This window comes from Phalacrocorax carbo, chromosome 8 (assembly GCF_963921805.1).
Source record: "Phalacrocorax carbo chromosome 8, bPhaCar2.1, whole genome shotgun sequence".
Lineage (NCBI taxonomy): Eukaryota > Metazoa > Chordata > Aves > Suliformes > Phalacrocoracidae > Phalacrocorax > Phalacrocorax carbo.
In genome coordinates this window covers 23,576,733-23,599,072 of record NC_087520.1, presented here as the reverse complement: position 1 = coordinate 23,599,072, position 22,340 = coordinate 23,576,733, and the positions used below count along the sequence as shown (strand labels likewise).

General features: G+C 52.8%; 2 protein-coding genes across 2 annotated transcripts; one reads left to right on the top strand and one right to left on the bottom strand.

The window, feature by feature from the left end:
* Positions 1 to 1,209: 1,209 nt before the first annotated feature.
* On the top strand, positions 1,210 to 16,267 carry MATCAP1 (microtubule associated tyrosine carboxypeptidase 1). The gene is made up of 6 exons (XM_064459149.1): positions 1,210 to 1,709; positions 5,940 to 6,083; positions 12,930 to 13,062; positions 13,465 to 13,770; positions 14,554 to 14,651; positions 15,158 to 16,267. Exons 1-6 carry the CDS (start codon positions 1,266 to 1,268, stop codon positions 15,320 to 15,322), a joined length of 1,290 nt encoding a protein of 429 aa, XP_064315219.1. The 5' UTR covers positions 1,210 to 1,265; the 3' UTR covers positions 15,323 to 16,267.
* A 474-nt stretch (positions 16,268 to 16,741) lies between these two features.
* TMEM208 (transmembrane protein 208) lies at positions 16,742 to 22,340 on the bottom strand. Its single transcript, XM_064459150.1, has 6 exons — positions 22,217 to 22,340; positions 22,035 to 22,130; positions 21,853 to 21,912; positions 21,543 to 21,679; positions 18,246 to 18,330; positions 16,742 to 17,191 (listed from the first exon to the last, which is right to left on the bottom strand). Exons 1-6 carry the CDS (start codon positions 22,220 to 22,222, stop codon positions 17,054 to 17,056), a joined length of 522 nt encoding a protein of 173 aa, XP_064315220.1. The 5' UTR covers positions 22,223 to 22,340; the 3' UTR covers positions 16,742 to 17,053.

Below are 22,340 nucleotides of genomic sequence, written 5' to 3'. Positions count from 1 at the left end.
CGGGATAGTAAAGCCAGACGTAACTGAAAACGGAGGTGCTCACTGCCTGGCAGCACACCAGGAGCTGAGGCTTAGGGAAGAGCCACATGCTTGGCAATGCAACCAGGGTTGGCGATGCAAGGTGGGCTGGGTGACATGACTGGGGCTGGCAATGTGACCGGGGTGACAGTGCAACCGGGCCTGGCGATACAACCAAGGCTGGCGATGTGATCAGGGCTGGTGATGCAACCGGGGTTGGCAATGCAACCAGGACTGGCAATGTGCCCAGGGGTGGTGACACCACTGGGATGACAACACAACCAGGGCTGGCTCTGTGACCAGGGCTGGTGATGCGACTGGGGCTGGCAACGCAGCCACTTGGCGATGCAACTGGGAATGGCGACACAACCAGGGCTGGCAACACAGTTGGGGATGAAGATGCAACTGAGATGGGCAACGCAACCAGGGTAATGACGCAAACAGGGCTGGTGGTGCAGCCAGAGCTGGTGGTGCAAATGGGATTGGCAATGCAACTGGGATTGGTGACACAGCTGGGGCTGGGGATGCAAGCAGGGCTGGCAACGCAACTGGGCTTGGTGACATGACTGGGGCTGGCAATGTGACTGAGGTGACAATGGGACCAGGGCCGGTGATGTGACCAGGACTGGTGATGTGATCGGGGCTGGCGATGCAACTGCGACTGGCAAAGTGGCCAGCGCTGGCAATGTAACAGGGGTGATAATGTAACTAGGACTGGCCGCGCAACCAGGGCTGGTGACACAAGCAGCGTTGGCAATGCAACCAGGGCTGGCAATGCAACTGGGGCTAGCAAAGCAACTGGGACTGCCGACACAACCAGGGTTGGCAACACAGCCGGCGATGGCGGCGCAACCGTGACTGGTGACACAACAGGGGCAGCGAAGCAAACAGGGCTGGAGGTGCAGCCGGGCTGGTGATGCAAACGGGGTTGCCGATGCAACTGGGGCGGGGATGCGATGCCACTGGGACTGGTGACACAGGCGGGGTTGGCGATGCAGCCGGGGCTGGCGAGGCGACGGGCGGCACACCGACCGCTCCGCCACGGGGCGCGGGGCTCTGGCACTCCCCGCCGGGGCCGCGGGACGGGGCTGGGCGGGGCTCTCCCTCAGCTCTCCGCTGCCATTGGCTCCGGCGCGCCGGGCGCAGCGCCGATTGGCGGGTGGCGGCGCGTGCCCGGGGCGGCAGGGCGGGGCCCGGCGCGACGCAGCCCACGTGCCGCCGCCGCCGCCGCCGCCGCGCTGGAGGCCATGGTGCTGGACCCGGGAGCGGCGGCGGCCGGCAAGCTGGGCGCCAGCGCCGCCCCACGCCTGCCCCACCGCCATGGCCCGCCGCTCTGCCCCTGCCCGTGTCCCCCGCCGCCGCCACCGGGACCCGCCGCCCGCTACCCGCGGGGAACCCGGCGTCTATCGGAAACCGGCGCCGGGATGCGGCCGCACGAAAGCGCGGGGGGGCGCGGGGGGATGCGCGCCGCCGCCTCCCTGCCCCACATCGCGCGGGGGCGAGGGGAGGAGGGCGGCGGGCGGCGGAGCCCCTGCCTGCTCGTGGCGCTGCGGCCCCGCAACGTGGAGGCGGAACGGGAGCGGTTCTTCCGCGCCAGTTTCGCCTACGACCCGCAGTTCGAGTACGCCGAGCCGGTCCCCGCCGCCGTGTTGGATAAATACGGGGCCGCCTCCGATCGTTTCGTCGTTCAGGTGAGGCGGGGCCGGCGGGTCACGCGCTGCCTGCGCGTGGGTGTGACCGCCAGCCTGCGCGGGGCGGGGGCATCGGTGCGGGCAGCTGCCGGAACCCCCCCGCTGCCTGAGCTGCTGCCTCGGGCGGGGGCTGAGCATCGCGGCGGTCCCGGGAGGGACGCTCGGCCTGCGAGGAGGAGGAGGAGGGCAAGCGGTCTCCAACGAGACCTGGGCAGGCTGGAGAGCTGGGCCGAGGGGAACCTGATGAAATCCAACAAGAGCAAGGGCAAGGCCCTGTACCTGGGGCGGAACAGCCCCATGCACCGGTACAGGCTGGGGTTGACCTGCTGGAAAGCGGCTCTGTTGAGAAGGGCCTGGAACTGCTGGTGGACAGCAGGTTGGCCATTGAGCCAGCAATGTGCCCTTGTGGCCAAGAAGGCTAGCGGTATCCTAGGGATGTATAAAAAGGAGTGTGGCCAGCAGATCGAGAGAGGTTATCCTCCCCCTCCACTCTGCCCTAGTGAGGCCACATCTGGAGTGCTGTGTCCTGTTCTGGGGTCCCCAGTTCAAGAAGGACAGGGAACTCCTGGAGAGAATCCAGCGGAGAGCTACCAAGATGATCACGCAGGGGGGCTGGAAGAGATGATCTCCAGAAGCCCCTTCCAACCCCACCATTCTGTGAAGAGGAACCAGGGACCCCGGATTACCTGCTGCCTGCTTTCCTCCCATCCCGTGAGGGTGATAACCCAGTGGGTGTGAAGGTGTGGGTGTCCTCATGTAGGGCAGTGTCACCACCTCAGTGCCAGCAGGATGCATCCTGGTGGGACCCCTCTGCGGTTGGGCCAGCCGGGAGCTGGTCCATGGTCCAGGTGAAACCTCATGGCCTGCTTTCCTTACTGGGAAAGGGAAAGGAAAAGACCCTCTGCTGCTGCCAGGCTGCTGCCTGATCTTGCTCTGCTTGACGCCTTCTCTATCCTGCTGTCAGTGTGCTTGCCCTGCTATTTCTTACACCAGGTTGCTAAAGAAGAGTTTATCTGCAGGAACAGTATGTGCTCCATGCGTGACGTGGGTGACTGTTGCATTGGTGCTGGGCAATGCTGCCAGCCTCAGACTGGCTCTTGCTTGTGGATGCGTGGTGGTGGTTTGAAGCTGGTGCGCTTTCAGGGGCATGTTGCTCTTAATTTTTTGGACTTGTTGCTGTAGAAGTAGCGGACAATGAGCTGGAGCACATGGGAAGTGGTTCTTAGCCTGAATGACCTGGTGGTTAAGTCTGGCTTGTTTTCTGGAAGGCCTAAAGGTTGTCAGGTGTGGCAGCATCCTTAAGGCATCAGCAAGTGTGGTCAGTAATGATAATAGTTGGTTTAGGCTCCGCTTAAGGAGTCTGTATTATTTTGCTTAGTGACTTCTATTGCTCGTATGCTACTGAAATATTCCTGACTTGCTCCCTGCCATAGGTGACAAGAATGTGTGGTTGGCAGGATCAAACAGTGCACAGCCACTTGAAAGGGAGAAGACAGGCAGGAGGAGCGTTCTTTCTTGGTGCTCTGCCTGCAGGCGAGCCTTTCCTGGATGCAGGCAGAGCAAGGCAGGAGTGGAGCTGCAGGCTCTGTCCCTTTGCTCCGTGCTTGGAGCTGGGAGCCTGGCCATGCCCCAAAATCAGCTCACTCCTCGGGCTGGGCATTCCGCCTCTGGCAAGAGCATCCTTTCTGCCACACAGACCCCTTTTTGCTGCATCTGAGGAAGCAGATAAAAAAACTCTTAAAATAAATTGAGGCTTACACACCAGAGGCATTTCTTTACAGCTCTGAGTTGGGAGCTTACACCTGGTGTTTCAAACAACTACTCCTTCATCCATTTCCTTACTGTTTTTTGAATGTTTACTTATTCTTGCATTACTTTCTATATCTCTGCCTGCATTATTATCCAGATGATTCAGGTTCTTTCTGTAAAGAGCTTTCTAAGCAGTTAGTAATTTCCAGTGCCTGCCCGTACCTCTGCCATAGATAAACTGTTGCCAGTGATGCTGTTGCAGGGCAGACACTCTCAGTGCTGTAAAGACCTCACTGGCTTCCCAGCGTTTTCTTCCTGCATTTAAGTGCATTTCATTCTCCAAGTAATGTGGTAAAAAGAGTTGTTCAGGGCTATCTCCCCCCTTGCTTTCTCTTTTGGTACAGCTGACTTACAGTAAAAGATGAAAAATTGAGATTATTTTTCTCTGTGCATTATTTTGAATTAATAAAATTAAGTGTTCGTAACCAGTGTGAATGGTCTCGTCCTGGGTCCTAAAACCCTTTGCAAGAGATTTTAAGTGTTGAGTGTTTCTACCAATGTTTCTCCAAATCCTCCAGTGATGGTGTGATGGGACAGTATTCGTGCCACTGTTCCTTTGCTCGCACCCTGCAGTAACCTCCTTCCAGTCTCTTTTCTCTTGTGAGACTTTTTTCCTTGCCAGCTAACTGTTGGTTATAAACTTCTTTTATTTTAAAACCCTGCATTAATCAGGGACCTTATATAAATGAGACATTTTGCTAAGCCAGCATCCTTGGACAAGAGCAGACAAACCAACACCAGCTCTCTGCTTCCAGCTTGCTGCCCCACCAGCTGCTCTGCACATGCTTGGGGGGTTATTTTATTTTTTAATAGAAAATTTAAATAAATGTGAAGGATTCTTCTAGCCTCATGGAGGCTCATCGCCCCGGAGATCACATCCCTGGTTTGTCCCAGGAACACCAGCAGCACCAGCATGGAGCTGGCGCTGGAGGATTTGTTATACCACTGCATATGGTGGGTACATGATTTTGGCTGCCCAGGGATGCTCATCAGACTCTCAGAAAACTAAAATTGGTATCTTAGGAATTTTGCTCACCAGGACATGGATGGGAGGTCAGCGGGTAGCGTGCCCTTTGGTTATTCTTACTTCTGGGCACCAGCTGTGCTGGGTTTCTCTCGGCTCAGTGCTTTAAGTCCCCTGGGAGGGAGAGAGCAATTGGCTGAGCAGAGGTGGGAGGAAGAAATGGGTCCTTTTTCTGCCTCTGACCGCAGGAGGTACTTTGCGTCGCTGCAAAAATGATCCTGATCGTTCAGTGAACAAAACAAAAAACCCAAACAAAAAAAATATTAAAAAACCAACAACACAAAAAACCCGCACAACTTCTCCTGGAAAGACACAGTAAGTGACTTGAGAATAAAAACCAGCTGTGCAGAGAAGACTGTCCACGGAAGGAAAATCAGGACCTTCTGCTGGGACAGTAGAGGCTGCTGACCAGATGCAGATCACAAAGCCCCTCTTATGGGGTGTTGGGTGGTTTGAGTGCCGGTACTGGTGGTGAGCACCCATCTCCTGATCCTGGGTGACCTTAGGGATGAAGGAGGGGATGGGACCTTTCCAGGGCTCCAGCCACTGCCCAGAGCCTGTGTGAGAACAAAGGGGGTTTGCTCAGCTGGCAAGCACCATTCAGGAGCAGCGCTTGGTCCTGGGCTGGGAAGCCTGGCAGCACTGAGCCAGGTTTACGGATGCAATAAAACTGCCGGAAAAACTCAGGAACTCGTTCAAAGTTGTCATCTGCTTTGAAATATATATTAATAGGCTGGAGAGGGTCATTGCTTGAAAACATCTACAATGCAAACTCACTTTTAGGGAAGGAAACATGCTAATAAATGCTCGTATTTTATAGATGCCCCATAAATGTTAATGTTAATAAAATAGCACATGCTGCTTTTATTAGAAGGCTGATGGTGTGCAGCAGGCTGGTGGTGCTGAGATCCTGGCCAAAGAGGAGGAAGTAGCATTGCTGTAAAGGACAATGCTTGCAATGCCCAGCTTTCTTGCTGGGCTTGCAATTCAGCATGGCAATAAGAAACTTTCAGAGTAAAAAGCAAGCTGATAAGCTAGACCTCTTTGTGCAAGCTCTAGAGTTTGAAAGGAGAACTGAAAGCAGAATAGATGAAAATAATCACGGCTTTAACCTCCAGAGGCAGCGTGCTGTGATAATGCCGTTTTGTTTCTGCAAGGGTGATAAAAAGCAGAAAGAATGTACTGTGGGTCATGCTGGTTGCATTAAGCGTCTGTCCCGGTGGCTACCTCTAGCTGGCTCAGTCTACTTGTTTTTTTAGATATTGCAAAACCATGTCTCACTTTACAGGCGTTTATCAGGGATTATCTCCTCTGGGATTTATTGCATGTGGGATTTTAAGATGTGTTTATAAGCAGGGCAGGTGTTTGCACTGATGTTTCATTTCTGCCTGCGACAGGCGATCAGGATCATTCGTGCCGTCCTGGAGAAGTACGGGACCTATGAGAGCTTTGAAGTTGCCACGGGCGGGAGGCTGCTGAACAAGTGCCAGATCTGGTCTGTGATCCGAAAGTACATGCAGAAGGAAGGCTGCGTGGGAGAGGTAATCCACGTCTGTGCTTTATCTCTTGTAAAATACAGCTGTAAAATATTTACTTTCTGATTAGAAGGACTCAGATTAAGAAATATTGTGGGTACAAAGAAGAAACTTTTCTACTCTGAGCTGTGGTGTTCTTTTATCTCTGGTTTGGCTACCTTCGCGGTACCCTGGCATTAGGATGTGGCTGCTGGTTCCACACAATTTCCCTTGGTTTTTCCAGTGTGTATCTCCCTTTTATGCTTGAGAGAGAGAGAGAGAGAAAGAGAAGCTGCTGCTTGTCTGTGTGGCTGCGCAGGGAGCGTTTTGCTGCATGCATGAGGTATCAATTACTGCTGTTAGCAGTGGTATGGCAGACATCTCCAACAGACGCCTTCGCTCACACGTCCAAAAGCAAAGTCGGGGGGAGGCATTTCCTGCTGTCTGGTGGGATGTGCTGGGTTACGGCACTTTGACACCCTGAGCTTGGGTTTTAAGGCTGGGAAATATGTAGTAGAGATACGATGGTAGCCGTGAGGGATGGAGGGGGGCAAGTTCAGCAACTCTTAGTCTGGCCTCTGTGCCCCAGCAGCATCCAGCATGGGATGTCCCACAGCTTCAGATAAGGGCCTTTTTTTTACCTTTTCTGCCAGCAAGGTGTGGGCAAAACGCTTCCACCATCCTTGATTCAAGCAGTGAGAAGAATTTCTGGACCTGGTTTTGCTTTTTCACTCGTGGGGCTGCTTTCGGCTGTTGGCTGCAGGGCAGAAGGCCATGCAGTGCTGGCTGGCACAGGGGCTTCCTCACCACTGCCTCTTGGCCAGACTATTTTTCCTAGCTATGATTTTTCACCTCCATCTCCAAACAGGGTTATTCACAAGCATTTACCTGAGGCATCAACTTGCTCAGCAGTACCCAGCGCATTTCATGCCTGCAAAAGCGGGAGCGAGCGGTTCCCTGAGGTCCCACCTGGCCAGGTGACGTTCCTCCTCCAGCCCCCTCTGTTTGCTGTGATCCTTCCTGCAGGTGTCCCTGGGATGTGGATTTGGCACCTTGGCCCTCCTAAGCCTTTGCTTAGGACAGAAGGGATCTCTGCAAATCTCTTCCTATAATTCAGCTGCCTTTTAGTACCCAGAACTAGTCCCAAAACCCAGCCTAGCTGGCCAGTCTTACTTACAAACCTACACTTATGACTTGCTAGTTATGGTCTATCTTTTGATTTTATTAATTTATTAAATTCAGCTATTTTGCTCTTCTCTGTTAATCTAAACCCAAATTGAGCTCTGGCCAGGCAGAAAACCATCTTTTTTCTTGCATATTGGTGTACAACTGGCTTTCTTCCAGCCCTGTAATTTTCCCTTTGCTCAAGGGAACGTGGGTTCAGTAATTATCTTTGCATGTCTACGTGTGAGATATGTGGCTCCTTTATCTGGAACTTTTGATAAGTGCTTTTAAAACCTTTAAAGCATTGGTTTGTTTGTTGCTACACATTAGAAATTTTGCTGAATTTCTCTGAGGCAGGGAAGAGGGAAGGGTTTAATCTGCTCTCGATACAGCAATGTTGGCAAAGCTTGCTCCCCATACAGGACAAAAACTTGCTGAAACTTCTGCGTCGCTGATAATGTAACACCCTGCCGGGGAACTGGGTGGTTTCAGATGCGTCTCCCTCCCCTGACTTTCCTGACTTTCACCTGCTGTGCCCTGTCTGTTTTGCCATGCCATTTGCTTCTCTGTTACGTATTCATTGTGAGGGCTTTCTTAAAAAAAAGAAAAAAAAAAAAAAACAAACAAAAAACCGCTAGCACAGGGGGTTGTGCTAGCCAAGAGACTGACCCGCAGATGTGTCGGCTGCCTGTGCTGCCTGCAGGCAGTCCCACAGGCGGTGCGGCCCAGGCTGGTGGCAGTTGCTGCAGGCAGCTGCCCTTTGTCCCCGGTGCCGATGGGTGAAGGGAGGATCCCGCTTTCCAGCACAGCAGGCAGTGCGCTTATGGGTAAGTATTTGCACTATAATTAACTTTGTGTATTCAAAAGCTTCTTTGTCAGGGTCCAACCTGCAGATCCTGAAGCTCTTCTGCTTTTCTTTTGGCTCAGGACTGAGGTGATGCTGCCAGAGCTCAGGGGTCACCGTATGGATTTTGGTGAGGTCCCAGCTTGCAGCAGAGAAACCCCTGGCCCTGTTTGGTAAGTGCTGCATGGCAATCCCTGGGTTTGTGAAATGTCATTAGCCTAAATAGCACTAGCTAGCATCCCCTGGGATCCTGTCGGTGATGCCTCTTCACCCAGGAGCTGCTCGGTGCCAGCGCTTTCTTGGTGTGTGGTGTCCTGAGCAGATGGGCAGGCTGCTGGCAGTACCAGCAAGCTGGAGAGAGGCAGAAGTCTGTGGCCTGGAGCTGCAGGAGCCATCAGCAGTCTTCTCTCTGTTCCTGGGGATAAGCTCTTTCTCCAACATTGCATCCACAAAAGCTGAGCAGGAGCTTTGTGGACCGTGAGGATGCACTGTGGATGCTGCTCAGAATGAGAAAGGTCACAGACCTGGAGAGCTGGGGTTGCTGCTCCAGGAATAGGACTTCAGCTGAAGTTGCAGCCCCTGTTGTAACAGCATCTGCAAAGCTGGAGGGTCCCAAAACAAGGCAAGTGGTGCTGCTCAGTGGGCAGAAAAACTGCTGCAGCAGGAGAAGGGCTGCGGGCAGCATAATGAGAGCATGTGAAGCCGCAGGCTCTGGTGATACTGAGGGTCTCTTCCCATCACTCCGGGCTGGCTGGCTTCACTGTCAAATAAGGGGAAAAAATAAAATAACCCAAACCAATGCCTCTAAAAAGTCATCAGACTGACATCTGAAGAATGACATCATGAGGTTTTGCTCTTCATCTTTCCACCGTGGTGGCCCCTACACACATCCATGTCGTTGGCTCTTGCAGTGGGACTGACCAGCAGCTGCACCCATGGCTTGCAGGCACTCTCAGCCTCTCCGAGCAGCATCTAATCCCATTTCCCAACCACTGGATCTGTCCATTTCCATCCCCCATTCCCCTGCCCAGCTCTGTCCCAGGATCTTTCCATCCTTAGGACAGGGATGGGGAATTTCTCTCAGGGCTACGGCAACCCTGTGTCTTCCCAAGTCAGGGTGTGTTTCTGCCTGCAGAACCTCTGCTGTTAATATGCCTACCTGATCATGAACCCTTGCAATATCATGCAGTTGGTTGCACCATTTGCTGATGCTTCTTCATCCTGAATTGGTTTTCTAATCGCTTCACTTGATTCCATCTAGCTCTTGTACAGGGAAAAATAGTTTCCTCTCCATATAATTGAGTGTTGCTGTTTCTGTGTTGTCATTACCTTTTTTTCACCATGAGAGTGAAAAAGACATTAAAAGTGCTCCTTCTGACTCAAATTCTTCCTCTAAAGGCTCTGGGATGTTTTTGTGTGCAGTTTTCCTTGATTTCCAAAAACACAGACTGGTTGCTTCAACTGTGCCCTTACCTTGGTGCTCAGCCTCCAACAGTGGCTCAGCTTATTGCAAACTGAATTTTTCTGTGCCCTTGGGTCTTTCTCCAGATGCTTCAGAAGCATTCCTAGGGAATGCTTCATTCTGCATTTCAGCTCTTGCTGCCTTGCCAGAAAGGGGTCATGCAAGACCTGGTTTCAGTGCTGAGCATCACATCCTCAGCATCCTTGGCTGCCTCTTATTTTCTAGCTGTTTGCTACATTTCTCTTTGCTCAGCCTGCGCGTGTGAAACAGAGTAGAAAAAGAAAAAGGAAAAAATTTGGTTTTGGACTGTTAAGTCTGCCGCCTGTTCAGGCACGATAGTGAAGACTGAGGGACAGCACTTGCCTTTCCACAACTTGGCTGGCTCATTTGGTGCTCATGTTGCATTGTGTGAACAGTTCATTGATGCTGTGGTTTTAACCATCTCAGGAGGGGAATGCCAATCCTGGTGACCATTGACTTGTCCCATAGCATAAAGCCCCCCCAGAATAATACGAAAATCAACTCTTTTAAAGACAGAGCACTCTGTTGCAAATGTTGCTTAGTGCTTATTAAAGCAGGGTCTCAGCTTTAGGGAAGCTCAGCCCTGGAAGCATGCTCGGGTACTAGCCTGGCTAACAGCAGGGAAGATGCAGCATAGGATGTGGGACATGGTGTTCCCAGTGCAGCAGAGGAAAAAGCCATGGACAGATATTTGGGTTATAATAAAAGAGTGGTGGGAATTAAGGTGCCAGTGCAGATGGGAAGGGAGGGCTGGAGGTCACCAGAATGGCAGAGATGAACCGTGGAGCATTTATCCATGTAACAGTCAATATAGTTAAACTCCTGGGTTTATACAATACTTCACTTGAGTGGTGCTCTGAGTGTTGTTTTCAGAAATGGCTTTTGAAATTGCACGAGGGAAACTTGAACAATTTGGAGGATGCCAGGCAAGTAGCCTCCTCCCAAAACCCACCGACTGAGCTGACCCCACTGGAGTGGGTCCCGCTGGTATGGGGGACCTGGAGCTGCTGAGTCCATGTTGCCTGGGGATGGTACCTGGAGGAATCCAGTGTAAGGTGGCCAAAGTTGAGCAACTGGAAAATGGAGAAAAGCAGAGAGGAGGAGCTCTGGGAGAGTATTTTGTTAATAGGTTGGGAGAAAGCAGGTTTAAGAATGAGAGCAATTTATACTAGAGCAGAAGTTACTTCTTCTGCATCTAGTTTCTTAAATTCCAACCTCCTTGGGTTATATTTTTTTCATGTAGGGGCAATGAAGCATGATAAGACAGCAAGGTGTGGACTTGGCCTTGTGGAGCACTCCCAGCCAGCCAATCATCCTGTGTCCTGGTAACAAAGTTCCGGCTGACACAGTGCATCATGCTCCCTGTAAGAGCCGCAGGTCGGGCAGCAAAGACCTGGGGACCAGGGACTGTCACAGGGTCCAGGCATCAATTCTGTCCTGCAGCGTCTTCGAGGGAGCAGGAAAAGTGCTGCGATGATGAAATGTATTCCTCATCTTTCTTTTGGATTAAACTCTGTCCCCTGGCTTTTCCCTTTCTCTCCTGCATCCCAGGATTTCAGCCTCCAGTAGTCGCATTTGGGATTGCCGTGTCGGATGTCCAGGCTGTATTCCCATCACGCAGAGCTGACCTAAGAGATGGGATTTGGTTAAAATCATACCAAAACCTGGCTCATTTCTACCTCCTCATTTCTGCTTGCAGTGAACCTTCCCTGCCCATCATAGTTCTGGACAGCGCTGTTAGCAGAAGCTGGCACTGCTGCCAAAAGCCTTCTCCCCACCAAGAGCCCCCCATGGGAGCTCATGTGGCCAGGGTTGACGATCTTGCTAGAGGCTAACCTAGAGCATAAAGCCAGTTTTAGTCTGGAGCAGTTCCCTGCCTCAGTTTGTCCCAGGTCACCAAGGTCCATGGCTGGATGTGGTGGAGGGCAGAAAAACTGCAACCCTTATTTGTTTTGACTTGCTTACTGGAGCAGAAATAAGCTCAAGGAGATACACACAAGTCAGATCTGGACCAGCAAGTCTCTTCTCGGAGCTGGAGGGATTTTCTTTCATGCTGGTATATGTTAATCCAGGTAAGCAATTGCACTGTTAAGTATTTTATGGTGTTTGTTTGCCCAGTGGTAGACTCTGCTCTGTTACATTGCACTTTTGGCTTTCATGAGCAGCTTTGCACAATAATAAATCTGGATTAAAGCAAACCTGTTCAGTCTCCTCTCCTTTTTTAAATAAGAGAAAAATTGCTGCATTATGTGTGTGTGTGCACATTTTCATCCTGAAAAGTGTCAGCAGTTGAAATAATAGATGGTTTTTAAAGTCAATATGGATGTGACAGAAGGATTTTGAGATTAAATTGGTATGCGCCCAAAGGTCCTCAGCACTGCCACTGCTGAACCTTGGATGCAAGAGCTCCTAGGGACGTGGCAGAGCCACATGTCCCCTCCGGTGATGCTTTGGCTTCAAGTCACTGCAGGTCTGAAGTTGGATGGCTGGAAAATGCTGCTTGGCTGGCACGTTAACTCATGTTAATGTAGAGCAGCTGTCTTGGCTCCAGCACTTGTGATAGCCAGGTTTCCTGAAATAGATGTTTTTTCCTGTATAAAGCTGTTCTCCAGTCCTGCACATGCGTTGCCCATCCCTGCTGTGAATCATGGCCCAGCACGTGCCATCCCTGCTGCAAGGGTGGGCTGGCATGGATCCGTCCTCACTGCTCTTGGCTGGGAGCCTTGAAAGGGAGAATCCACAGGAGAGTCCATGAAAAAGGAGCCAGAGCCTCGGTTCCCTCGTGGGATGTTTGGGGGGGGGCAGTGTCTAGAGGTTGGACCCATAATGAAGCAGGCGCTATTGGTTATTTAGAGTGGAGTTGATTTGATGACTGAATTTACTGTGCTGTCACTTGCTAATGAGGATGCAGGAGCGGGATGAGGCAGGTCTCCAGAGGGTGCCCATCATGTGTGGCCATAAAATTGTGGGGAGCCCATGGGAAAAAGCTGGGGGAGAGGGGGGGAGGTGCTGGAGCCAGAGGGATGCTGGAGCCAGGCTGCCTGGGAGCTACCCACTCCCCCCATGATACCTGCTCAGGTTTGCTACTTTGTAAAAAGGTTAAAGAAGTTATTTCATCCCTTGTGGGGATCATCCCTTTCCTCTCAGCACCTGCTCAGCACTGGCAGTTCCCTCCCTGCTTGCTCCTGCTCTCTGTGGTTTCACTGGGGAGCTGCAGCACAAGTCAATGATGGTGCAGCAGCACCAGGCAGTGCCACCTGCAGCATCAGTGGCTTTTTCTGACCATCCGCCACCATCTCAGCCTCTGCTTAGAGCCAGGACCTGGCTGAGTGTCTCCTCCTGTGGCAGTGCTGATGCCCCTTGCCTCCTTCTTCTTCTGCAGGTGGTGGTGCAGCTCACCGATGACCTCCTGTCCCAGGCAGTGATGATGGTGGAGGACAGCCGGCCAACGCTGGCCATCAACCTGGCCGGAGCCCGGCAGCACTGGCTGGAGGGGATGCTGCGCCATGAGATAGGTCGGCAGGGCTGATGGCGGGGCAGGGCAGGGGGATGCTGTGAGCATCCTCAGATTGGCACTGCGGTAATGGCCTGGGGGCTGCGGGGACCACAGGGCGAGGGGCTGCCCACTGGGTCCTGCAAGGAGGCATCCTGGAGGGGTGCTCCTGGGGAGGTTTCAGAAGGGGCTGAGGCCACCTGGGTCCCTCTCTATGTGCATTCGTGTGCCTGCCCCACCCCACCCTGGGCACCAGAGCAAACCGATGTCCCGTGGCAGGATCTCCAGCCAAGAATGGAGCTGGCACCCATGGGTGCTTGGTCTCAGCCCCAACCCCAGTGACTCAGGGGGTGGGGAATTGTGCTTTTTGGAGGCTGTGGCTGACAGTGCTTGCTCCTATTCACGCCCACACCCCCCCCCGCAGGCACCCACTACATCCGGGGAGTGAACAACACCCACCAGCCCTGGCACAGCTCCGAGGGCCGCAAGCAGTACAGCCTGAAGCCTGCCAACCCCACGGAGGAAGGCTTGGCCAGTCTGCACAGTGTCCTCTTCCGCAAGCAGCCCTTCCTGTGGCGGGCAGCCCTGCTCTACTACACCATCGAGCGGGCCAGCCGCCTCTCCTTCTCCGCCCTCTTCCAGGACCTGGAGCAGTACGTCCAGGATGCCGGTGTCCGGTGGGAGTACTGTGTGCGGGCAAAGCGGGGCCAGACCGACACCTCGCAGCCAGGTACTGCTTGGGGGGTGAAAAGCCTTTGGGTTTTGGAAGGGATTTTTTTTTTTAAAAGAAAAGTGGAGATGGGTATGCTTTGCTGCTGGGTGGGGTGAGCATCACTGACCCCATTGCCACAGCAGCCTTTGAAATGGTGGCTCTGCCCCACCACCACCACCCTACATCTCTCCCCATCCCGGCACTGCTCCTCTGTAGTTTACACTTGTCTTTATAGCAGTGATCCTTTACTTGGCACATCAGCTCTTGGCTGCTCAGGGTCAGGTAGGGATGGATGGGTCCCCCCCCGGCCCCAGGGAGACCCAGAAGGTGAATGCGGTGTGACAAGCTCCTGGAGAGGCAGCAGCCAAAGGAGAGGAAAATATTAGCATTTCTGGGGCTGCATTTAGATTCCTGCAGTGGTTTAACATTAGATGATTGATTGATTGATTGATTGATTGATAGATAGATAGATAGATAGATAGATAGATAGATAGATAGATAGACAGATAGATAATCTCCATTGGGAGGAAGGGCGAAAGCATCCCAGTGAGAGGTTTGTTACCCACCCCTGCCCTCGGACTCACTGCACCCAGCTGCCTCTACAGTTCCCAGCACTTCGGCTGCTCATCCTTTGGGATGCTGCAGTCCTGGCCATTGCACCAGCAATGCCTGAGCCCTGGCACACTTATGCCACCCCAGTTCAACGCCATCACTCTGATTGATTATTACGGGCAGCTGACAATCAAGTGAGCAGAGGGCAGGGGAGAGCCAGGATCTTTCTCCCTGACCTCTCCTCTCCAGGCTGTTTCAGTAAGGACCAGGTCTACCTGGATGGGATTCTCCGCATCCTGCGCCATCGGCAGACCATTGACTTCCCACTGCTGGCTGCGCTTGGAAAGGTAACAGCTAGGGGTGGGAGCAGCTGACCCCAGAGCCCCATTCCCATCCCAAAGCCACGTGGGCTCCCACGGTCCCATGTTTTCCTGAAAACAGCCTCTTGGCTGGAAGCCCTTCAGGTTTTTTTCTTCCTCTGCCTATGGATTTTGGTGGAGCAGGGGAAGGCCGTGCTGGGTAGGACACAAGGAAGGCCAGAGAATCCATCCTCTTCCACGCAACACCCTTGGGGCGAGGTTTAACCCAGCAGGATAAGCTGTGCCGGCCACAGTGCTGGCCCACTGCCTTGGCCACACCAGTCCTGCTGTCACCTGCCCCTGCAGCAACAGAGAACAACCAAAACCACTAATCCTTGCAAATGCCTCCCCAAGTGGCTCTGCCAATGCCTCCCCGCAGGCAGGAGGGGTGTTTGGGCAGAGGGTGGGTGACCCAGGTGAGCTGCAGGGGGCGAGACCCCACTCCTTGCATAAGAGTGTTTAGAGTGCTGACCCTGTCTTCCTGCTTCCATCAGGTCTCCTATGAAGATGTGAATCGGCTGAAGAAATTTGGGGTGCTGGAGAAGGCCCGCATCCCCCATTTCATGCAGGACCTGGAGCGGTACATGAAGCAGCTAGACCACATCGTCACCACCAACGGCCTGAATGAGGAGGAGCTGGAGCAGCTGCTGCCCAACTGAGGGGCATTTCCCTCTCCGAAACCAGTGCCCCAAGGGTGTAACTGGTGCCATTTATTGGGTATTTTCTGGGGCTGGAGCCTGGAGGAGAGGGCAGAGCCTGGGCCTCCTCCCCTGCGCCCAGGCAGCTGCTGTGCATGTACCGCTGTGTAGGATAGTGCAGCTGAGAGGGCCAGTGTGGTTAGTGTTGATGTATTCCCCCATCCCAGCACCGTCCACCCAAAATAGCATTTTGGGGACAGCTGCACAGCGCCGCATGGCTTTGGGGAGCTGGAGAAGAGGGTTCAGAGGGAGCAAGGGCAGAGCTGGGGAGATGTACTGGTCCCCCAGAGGTACAGGAGGCTGTGCTGGGGTAGTTGTAATGGCAGGGGATGCCCTTGGTGTGCTCCCAGCACCATGGAGACACTACCTCCGGGCCAGTAGATAGGTCTGGGGGCTCTGGGCTGTGCCTGGCAGGGAGTAAGGGCAGGCCTGCATCCACTGCTTGCCCTGTGTATGCATTTCCTGCTCCCTACCCCTTCCCTCATGCCCCTTACCAGCAGCAGGAAGGACTTTAATCCCCCAAATACCAATCTCTGCTCTCCCCACTTCTCATAGATACTTGCCCACAATTAAAACATTGGCCTGCAGCCCAACTACAGCCACTCTGCCTGGCTCTGAGGCACAGGAGGACTCAAGGTGGGGATTGGGCTTGATGTAAGGAAAAAGCGTGTAATAAAAATGATGTAACGGAAACAACATGTGGGCTGAAGGTTGTGGATGGCATCAAAAGCCAGGCTGGCACTGCTGTGAACACTGTCAGTGCATCTCACTCGCACAGGAAAAGCTGTGTGGTGGCTCCAAGCTGATGCATCAGGAGCAGGAAGGGGTCACTGGAGTGCGTAAAACAACATACTGGGCAGGGACATTAATAAATCAAAGTAGGCAAAAGCAGAAGTTGCCCTGAGCTGTTCCTGGTCTCTTAACACAGTCTCCACAGCAGTCATGGCACCCCAGCTGTGCCACCCCTGGAAGAGTTGATTTAAAAGAAAAGAAAAAAATCCAAAACAATACAGATTTAGTTTTGGCTTCTTTTAGCTGTAGCCTTTCATCCCACTGAGCTCCTGTGAAGGTAGCACAGGCCAATTTATGGCTCCAGAGAACCCAGGCTCAGATCCAAAAGCTCCCAGGTTTGGCTGCAAGCCCCATTCACAGCACCCCCAGCCGCCCCATGCTCCCGATCTTGCAGGGCAGCTGCCACCCTTATGCAGGGTGTAGATACTCCGGCAGGCAGGGCAGTACAGAGCAAGCTTGGGAAGGGAGGAGACCACTTGTCTGGGGGATTTTGCTTCCCTCTGTTGCAGGTCTTCAAGAATACACTGGCATTTTTAACAGCTCCCCTCTGCGAGCATCCCTGTACGAACACACTGCCAGCACAGTCAGTTAAGACTCTGCTCTTTAATGTACTATTTCTTCCAACGTTGCAATTCCCAACCTCGAGCATGATACAGTGCTGCTTCAAAAAGGTATTTACACACATCACAGCATCACCCCCCTTGTCATCCCAAGGAGCAAGGCCTCAACTGGTGCTAAGAACAACCAAGGGAAGTCTCTTGCGGCCTCTCTAGCGGAATGGCAGCAATGACACAGGGCAACACAGCTACTGCGATGGTTTTGGATTGGTTTTGGTTGCATCCCTGATGAAATAACAACATGGAGATGAGAGATGGCATTAAGCTATCTCCCCAGCCAGGGCTAGAAGCGCTTCATCTGGCGGCGTTCTTGTCGGCGTTGCTTCTTCTCATTTGGTTCCTGACTGGTGGGCAAAGAGTCAGCTGTAAACCAGGGCCCCAGGATGTTCACCCACAGGAGGTAGAGAGCACGTCCTGGAGCCTGCAAAACACACGTGGCACAAACTCGGTCACTCTGGGGACAGCTCTGGCAGGTGCGGTGCTACGGTCAGGAGGGCTGGTCCTCCTGAGGGAGCCAGAGAAGCTGGAATATCTCTGCAGGCTGGATCAGGGGCATCACAGGATGCACAGAAATTAAAGCCAGTAGTGGCAGGCATCCAAAATAAATGGCCTGATTTCATATGGTTTAGGAACTTGCATACATATACAGCACTCAGGCTTCATATATGGAAATCCCAGTATCAGGTCTGAATTACCCAGAAAAAAAATCCAACTGCCCAGACATCCTGCCTCTCCCTCCTTCAGAAAACACCCACGTTTCTCTGAAGTGAAACAAATAAGTGATCCCAATGGTTTCCAGGGGATAGTCAGAGTCTAGGCTGCCCTCTGCCCGGCCAGCTAGAAAGGATCGTGTGAGTGAGGACTGAAATGAGGTAGCTTTCTATGCTCCCAAGATTGCCTTTTATATCTTTGTGGGACACACTCAAGGCAACTGTGGGATTTTTTAAACTAACAGGAGATTGTTTTATCCTTCTGCAAAAGTGGTTTTAGCTGGAGGCACATGACAAATGTTTCAGGAGTAGAAAGAGTCTGGTGTGTTAAGGGGAAATCAAAGCCAACAGTGTTTGATCTACCAAGCAGCGCAGTGTCCAGCAGTTTCCAGCCTCAGTCCATGCTAGTGAATGACTGAGAAAACCAAACAAGAAGCACAGTCTGTTTGCCAGAGTCACAAGAAGGCGCTACACACAAAGATGGCTTTCATCTGCCTCATGTTTCTTGTTGCCCTTTCACAGGACCAGAGAAAAAGGCCAAGGCCAGCCTAGTTTTTGCATGGTTGACTTGAAGGGATTGGAACTTCTTTCCCTTGTACGGCCCCATTTTTAAGATGATTTGACTGGGAGATTAAACCATTTATCAGAAAATAGTCTTGTCCTGAAACAGGACACTGAAATGAAATGGATAAATAATACCCTTGGTCTGAAGACAGGGAAAAACATGGACAATGTAGAGCAACAGGGAAAACCGCAGGGGCTTACCAAGAGCCAGAAGTACCAGACGTAGAGTGAGAAGCAGCTCAGCACCTGGACCATGGCTGTCAGCAGGATCACATCCTTGAGGTGCCTGAGGAAGAAAAGCAGAACATTAACGTTCCTCTGCCAAACACACCAGCTCCTCTGCCAGCATGGGCCCCCTGCACCGCCACTGGAGACTGATCCTGCCTGGCCCAACCAAAGGACTGTCCCTGCAGCTGTGCTTTGCAACACAAGGTAATCTAGAAGAATCAGAGTGGTAAACAAAAACAAAATAAGTAAGTCTGAGGAGTTAAAGAGCAAGGTTTCCTCTGAAAAGGGACCCTGAGAAAGCTGAGGAATGCAAGGGGGTAGAAATCAGCAGCAAAGCCACCACCCTCTCAGCCTGCAACAGCAGCCAGCACCTGCTGATTTGACAGATATCATGGCATAGAGTACGGTCGCTCAGGGCTGGCTGCACCATGGGAAGTGTAGATCTTCCCTCTGCCTTCACACAGGCTGGCAAACATACTCAGGGTCACCATAGGGCTGGGTGCCACAAGGACAAGCACACCATCACCCGCAAGCCGAGCTACGGCAACAGAAAGCTCCCGCTCCTTCCTGCTTATCTTCCACACCAGCCTCAGGCAGAGCTGAGAGCAGCTACAGACAGGGACAAGCTGCCCACCCTCAAACACTACCCTCGGTGGGATCTGAGAGAAACAGGTCTTGGGTTTCCAACACAATCCACACGGAGTGCCATGACAGGTTAGAAAAACATTAGCTCCTTCAATCCCATTAAATCATCATCCGCTGGAGTAAGAAACACTCAAGTCGCAGCCAAAAATGGAGTTGAAAAACAAAGGCAGAGGTAATGGTAATGAACTAGCTTGTCTCATTCTGGGCAGCACAGTGCAAAACAAAGTGCAGGAACAACTGGTTTAGGTTGGGACACCATGATCAACTTAAGCCACTGCAGAGTCCATCAACAGCTCTAATATTAGACACTGAGGTTCAGAGATCTCGTGGACCACGGGCAGCCCCAGAGGGGTGACGGTAAAGCTCCCACCAAACCCAGCTCTACCAGAAACCAGCAAGATCAGTCTTCCTCAACCCTAAAGCAATACACAGCATTTGATTCAGGTACAGACAGTAGGAGGGAAACATCATCATATCTGCAGCCTTGCAGCAGCAGCTCCAAAAGAGCACACTCAGCTGAGAGGCAGGAAAACATCACTGCTTTCTGAAAGGAACCGCTAGCCTGGAGCAGTTCCCCAATCCCCAAAGTGGTAATTTAGAGTGCTTCACCTGACAGACACAGCCACCGGAAGGAGGACCGAGTGTTCGTCAGCACTTTGTGTTCACATACCAACAGGGTTAAATGAATGACTTGCACTCTCACACAGAGGGCTCCGCACAGGCTCAGGTACAAAGGCACAGGGTAAGGACGGGAACTTCAGCTGTGCAGGTTTTGCCTTTACAGCTCCCCTGCTGTGCTGCGTTTTACACAGCCCGTGCCTCGGATAAACATCAGTTCATTTTAATGGGTCATAAAACTCACCCAGTGGTGTATTGCTCAGGCAGAAAAACCTTGGAGCCCCAGCACCCAGGGAAATACTACATCTGCAGCCAGGGCTGCACTGGTGCTACAACCATGCTTACCACCTTTTGACAGCAGGTAACGGGATCTCTGCACAAACACCTCTCAGTCAGCTCCCCTGACAGGGCCATCACACATGTGCATGGGGCAGTTATTGAGGCATGCACTCCACTTCGGTGCCTTACACATTTCGCAGGAGCACCACTCACAGCTAGGATGATACCCCAGACAACAAACTTCTTTGTTGCCCTTGCTTGACTGTCCCATGTTGTCTTTCACAAAAAAGGCAGCCAAAATACTTTATGCTTCTCCTCTGGAGCACCAAAGCAGTGTAAAACAAGACAAAAATGATCAGCTGCCCATCAGGAAAAAAAAATCACTATAGGATGAAGAGTGTGCAAAGCACCCGGCTCACAAATCACACTAGGAATAACTCCCTCTCATCCTGGCCACCTCATCCCTTGGCTGAGTCTCTCACACTGGATATCTGAGTCACTCTGCCTGCACAGAGATAACATATACTCCACTAACAAACACATAAGATGCGAGCTCATCCTGGGCAGAGGCAGCAGGTTCTGTATCATGCAAGTCAGTCTGCCTGCTGGTAAATCCCTGGGCACCTGCTGGCCACAGAAATAAAACTTCTGTTAATAAAAATATATAAATCAATTCATGGCCCTTCCAGCACAAGAACACTTAACGTGATGCAGAGGGCTCTGCCGCAAACGAGGCCCCACTGTGTTTCTTCAAAAGCCTGGCAGCAAGTGAAAGACAGAGGTAAACCTTAAATTGTAGAACAAGACGATGGGAGGGAAGGGGAAAAGCACCCCAGGTACCTTGCTGAGCATGTGCTGAAGATCCCTGGCAAAAGCTGGGCCAACAGACAGAGGCTGAGGGCAGGAAGGACACAACAAAGCCTGACATGTCCGTGACTGCCTGGCAGTTTTCTGTAACTAGTTTGAGGGTCACTGTTGGAAAACAAGTAAATCTGTAGGATACTTCTGTTGTTTTAGTACTGTTGTCTCCTTATTTTACTTAACAGCACTTTACAGGAAATTACTGTTGTGTGTTCCTTGACTGAGGAAAAGAACACCATTACAGCACCACCAAGAACACCAGACAGACAAATACTCAGTGCTGTCTGCAGATAGACACAGGGGACGCACAAGCACAGGGGGCAGAAAAGGCTAAGGAGGTGAGAGGAGCTGGCTAAGGCAGGAGGGGGGTTTATTAGTGCATATAACAGTTCAAGACACGGCCAGTTTGCAGCCAAGATGGGTAACTGGCAGCACGCACCCTTCCACTGTGTCAAGCGTTACCTGCAGTCTTGATTTAAAAAGAAAATATAAATCTCACATGTGCTGGAGAAGCATGCCCGGTGTCAGTGCTTTCTCTTCACTGAAAGGCGGCTGTAAGCTGCTCCAGCTGAACTGTTTGGGATCTCCTACCTGTGCACCCCAGCCCTCAGGACAGTGACCGTTCCAGGCTGACACACCCATGTGGTGGCTCATGACAAGCACATGCTGGGCCAAGCATTCCGGTAACATAAACAGTTTAGGTACATTCTTGGTAAGAACGGCTACAGGCTTCCAGCTCCCCTCACGCCTGCACTGGTGGGCAAACTGAAGTGGGAGCTGAGGCCTGGCCTTCTCATCCAGGGCTCTGCGTGCACGCTCAGGCAGCAGGTCCTGCTCACCTGGACTCGTGCGAGTGTGGACACTCACTCTGCCATCCCCTGCTCCATATTCAGGTCAATTCCCCCGTCAGCAAGGCTGCCATCGTCTGTGAAAGACGGCTTTGCCATGGTGTTCATGGACCGGTAGCTCGTACCGTAGACCACGGAGCTGAAGATGAATGCTAGCTGCAAGGAGGAAAGAGCCGTCAGCCGGGAAAGCCGCAACCCCACGGCAGAGCGGCAGGGGCCTGCTGGCCTTGTCTGTCCCAGAAACCGGGAAAGGCCCGGGGAAGGCCAAGCCCAGGCCCACTCGGCGGGGCGGCAGACAGGGCTCTGCCCGCGGCAGGCCGCGTGCTTACCCATGTCCAGGTAGAGGCGGCGGGATAGAAGATCACTAGGTTCACTACGGCGTAAACGGCCTGCGGAGAGAGCACAGCGCAGCGCAGCGCGGCTGTCGGCCAGGTCTGGGACCCACCGGGGCCGGGACCGGGAGCGGGGACCGGGACCGGGAGCGGGGACCGGCCCCTCCCGCCGCACTCACCGAAGCCCCCAGGATGATGCGGAGATAGAAACGCAACGTCTCCCGGTTCTCCTCAAAGATCTGCCTCTTGCCCTTGGTGCCCGCCTTCCCCTTGGGCTGCGGAGCCAAGAGAGGCGGTGGGTCAGCGCCCGCCGTGGGTCAGCGTCAACACCCTCACCCCCCCCCGCCGCACCGCCACTCACCGCCATGGCTGCCCCAGCGCCGCCATCCGCTTCCGGCCCCCCGCGCCGGAAGTGGCGGGGCCGGAAGGGCGGGGCGGGCCTACATCAGGCCGCAGCAGCGGGGATACTCTCAGTCACCCAAGCC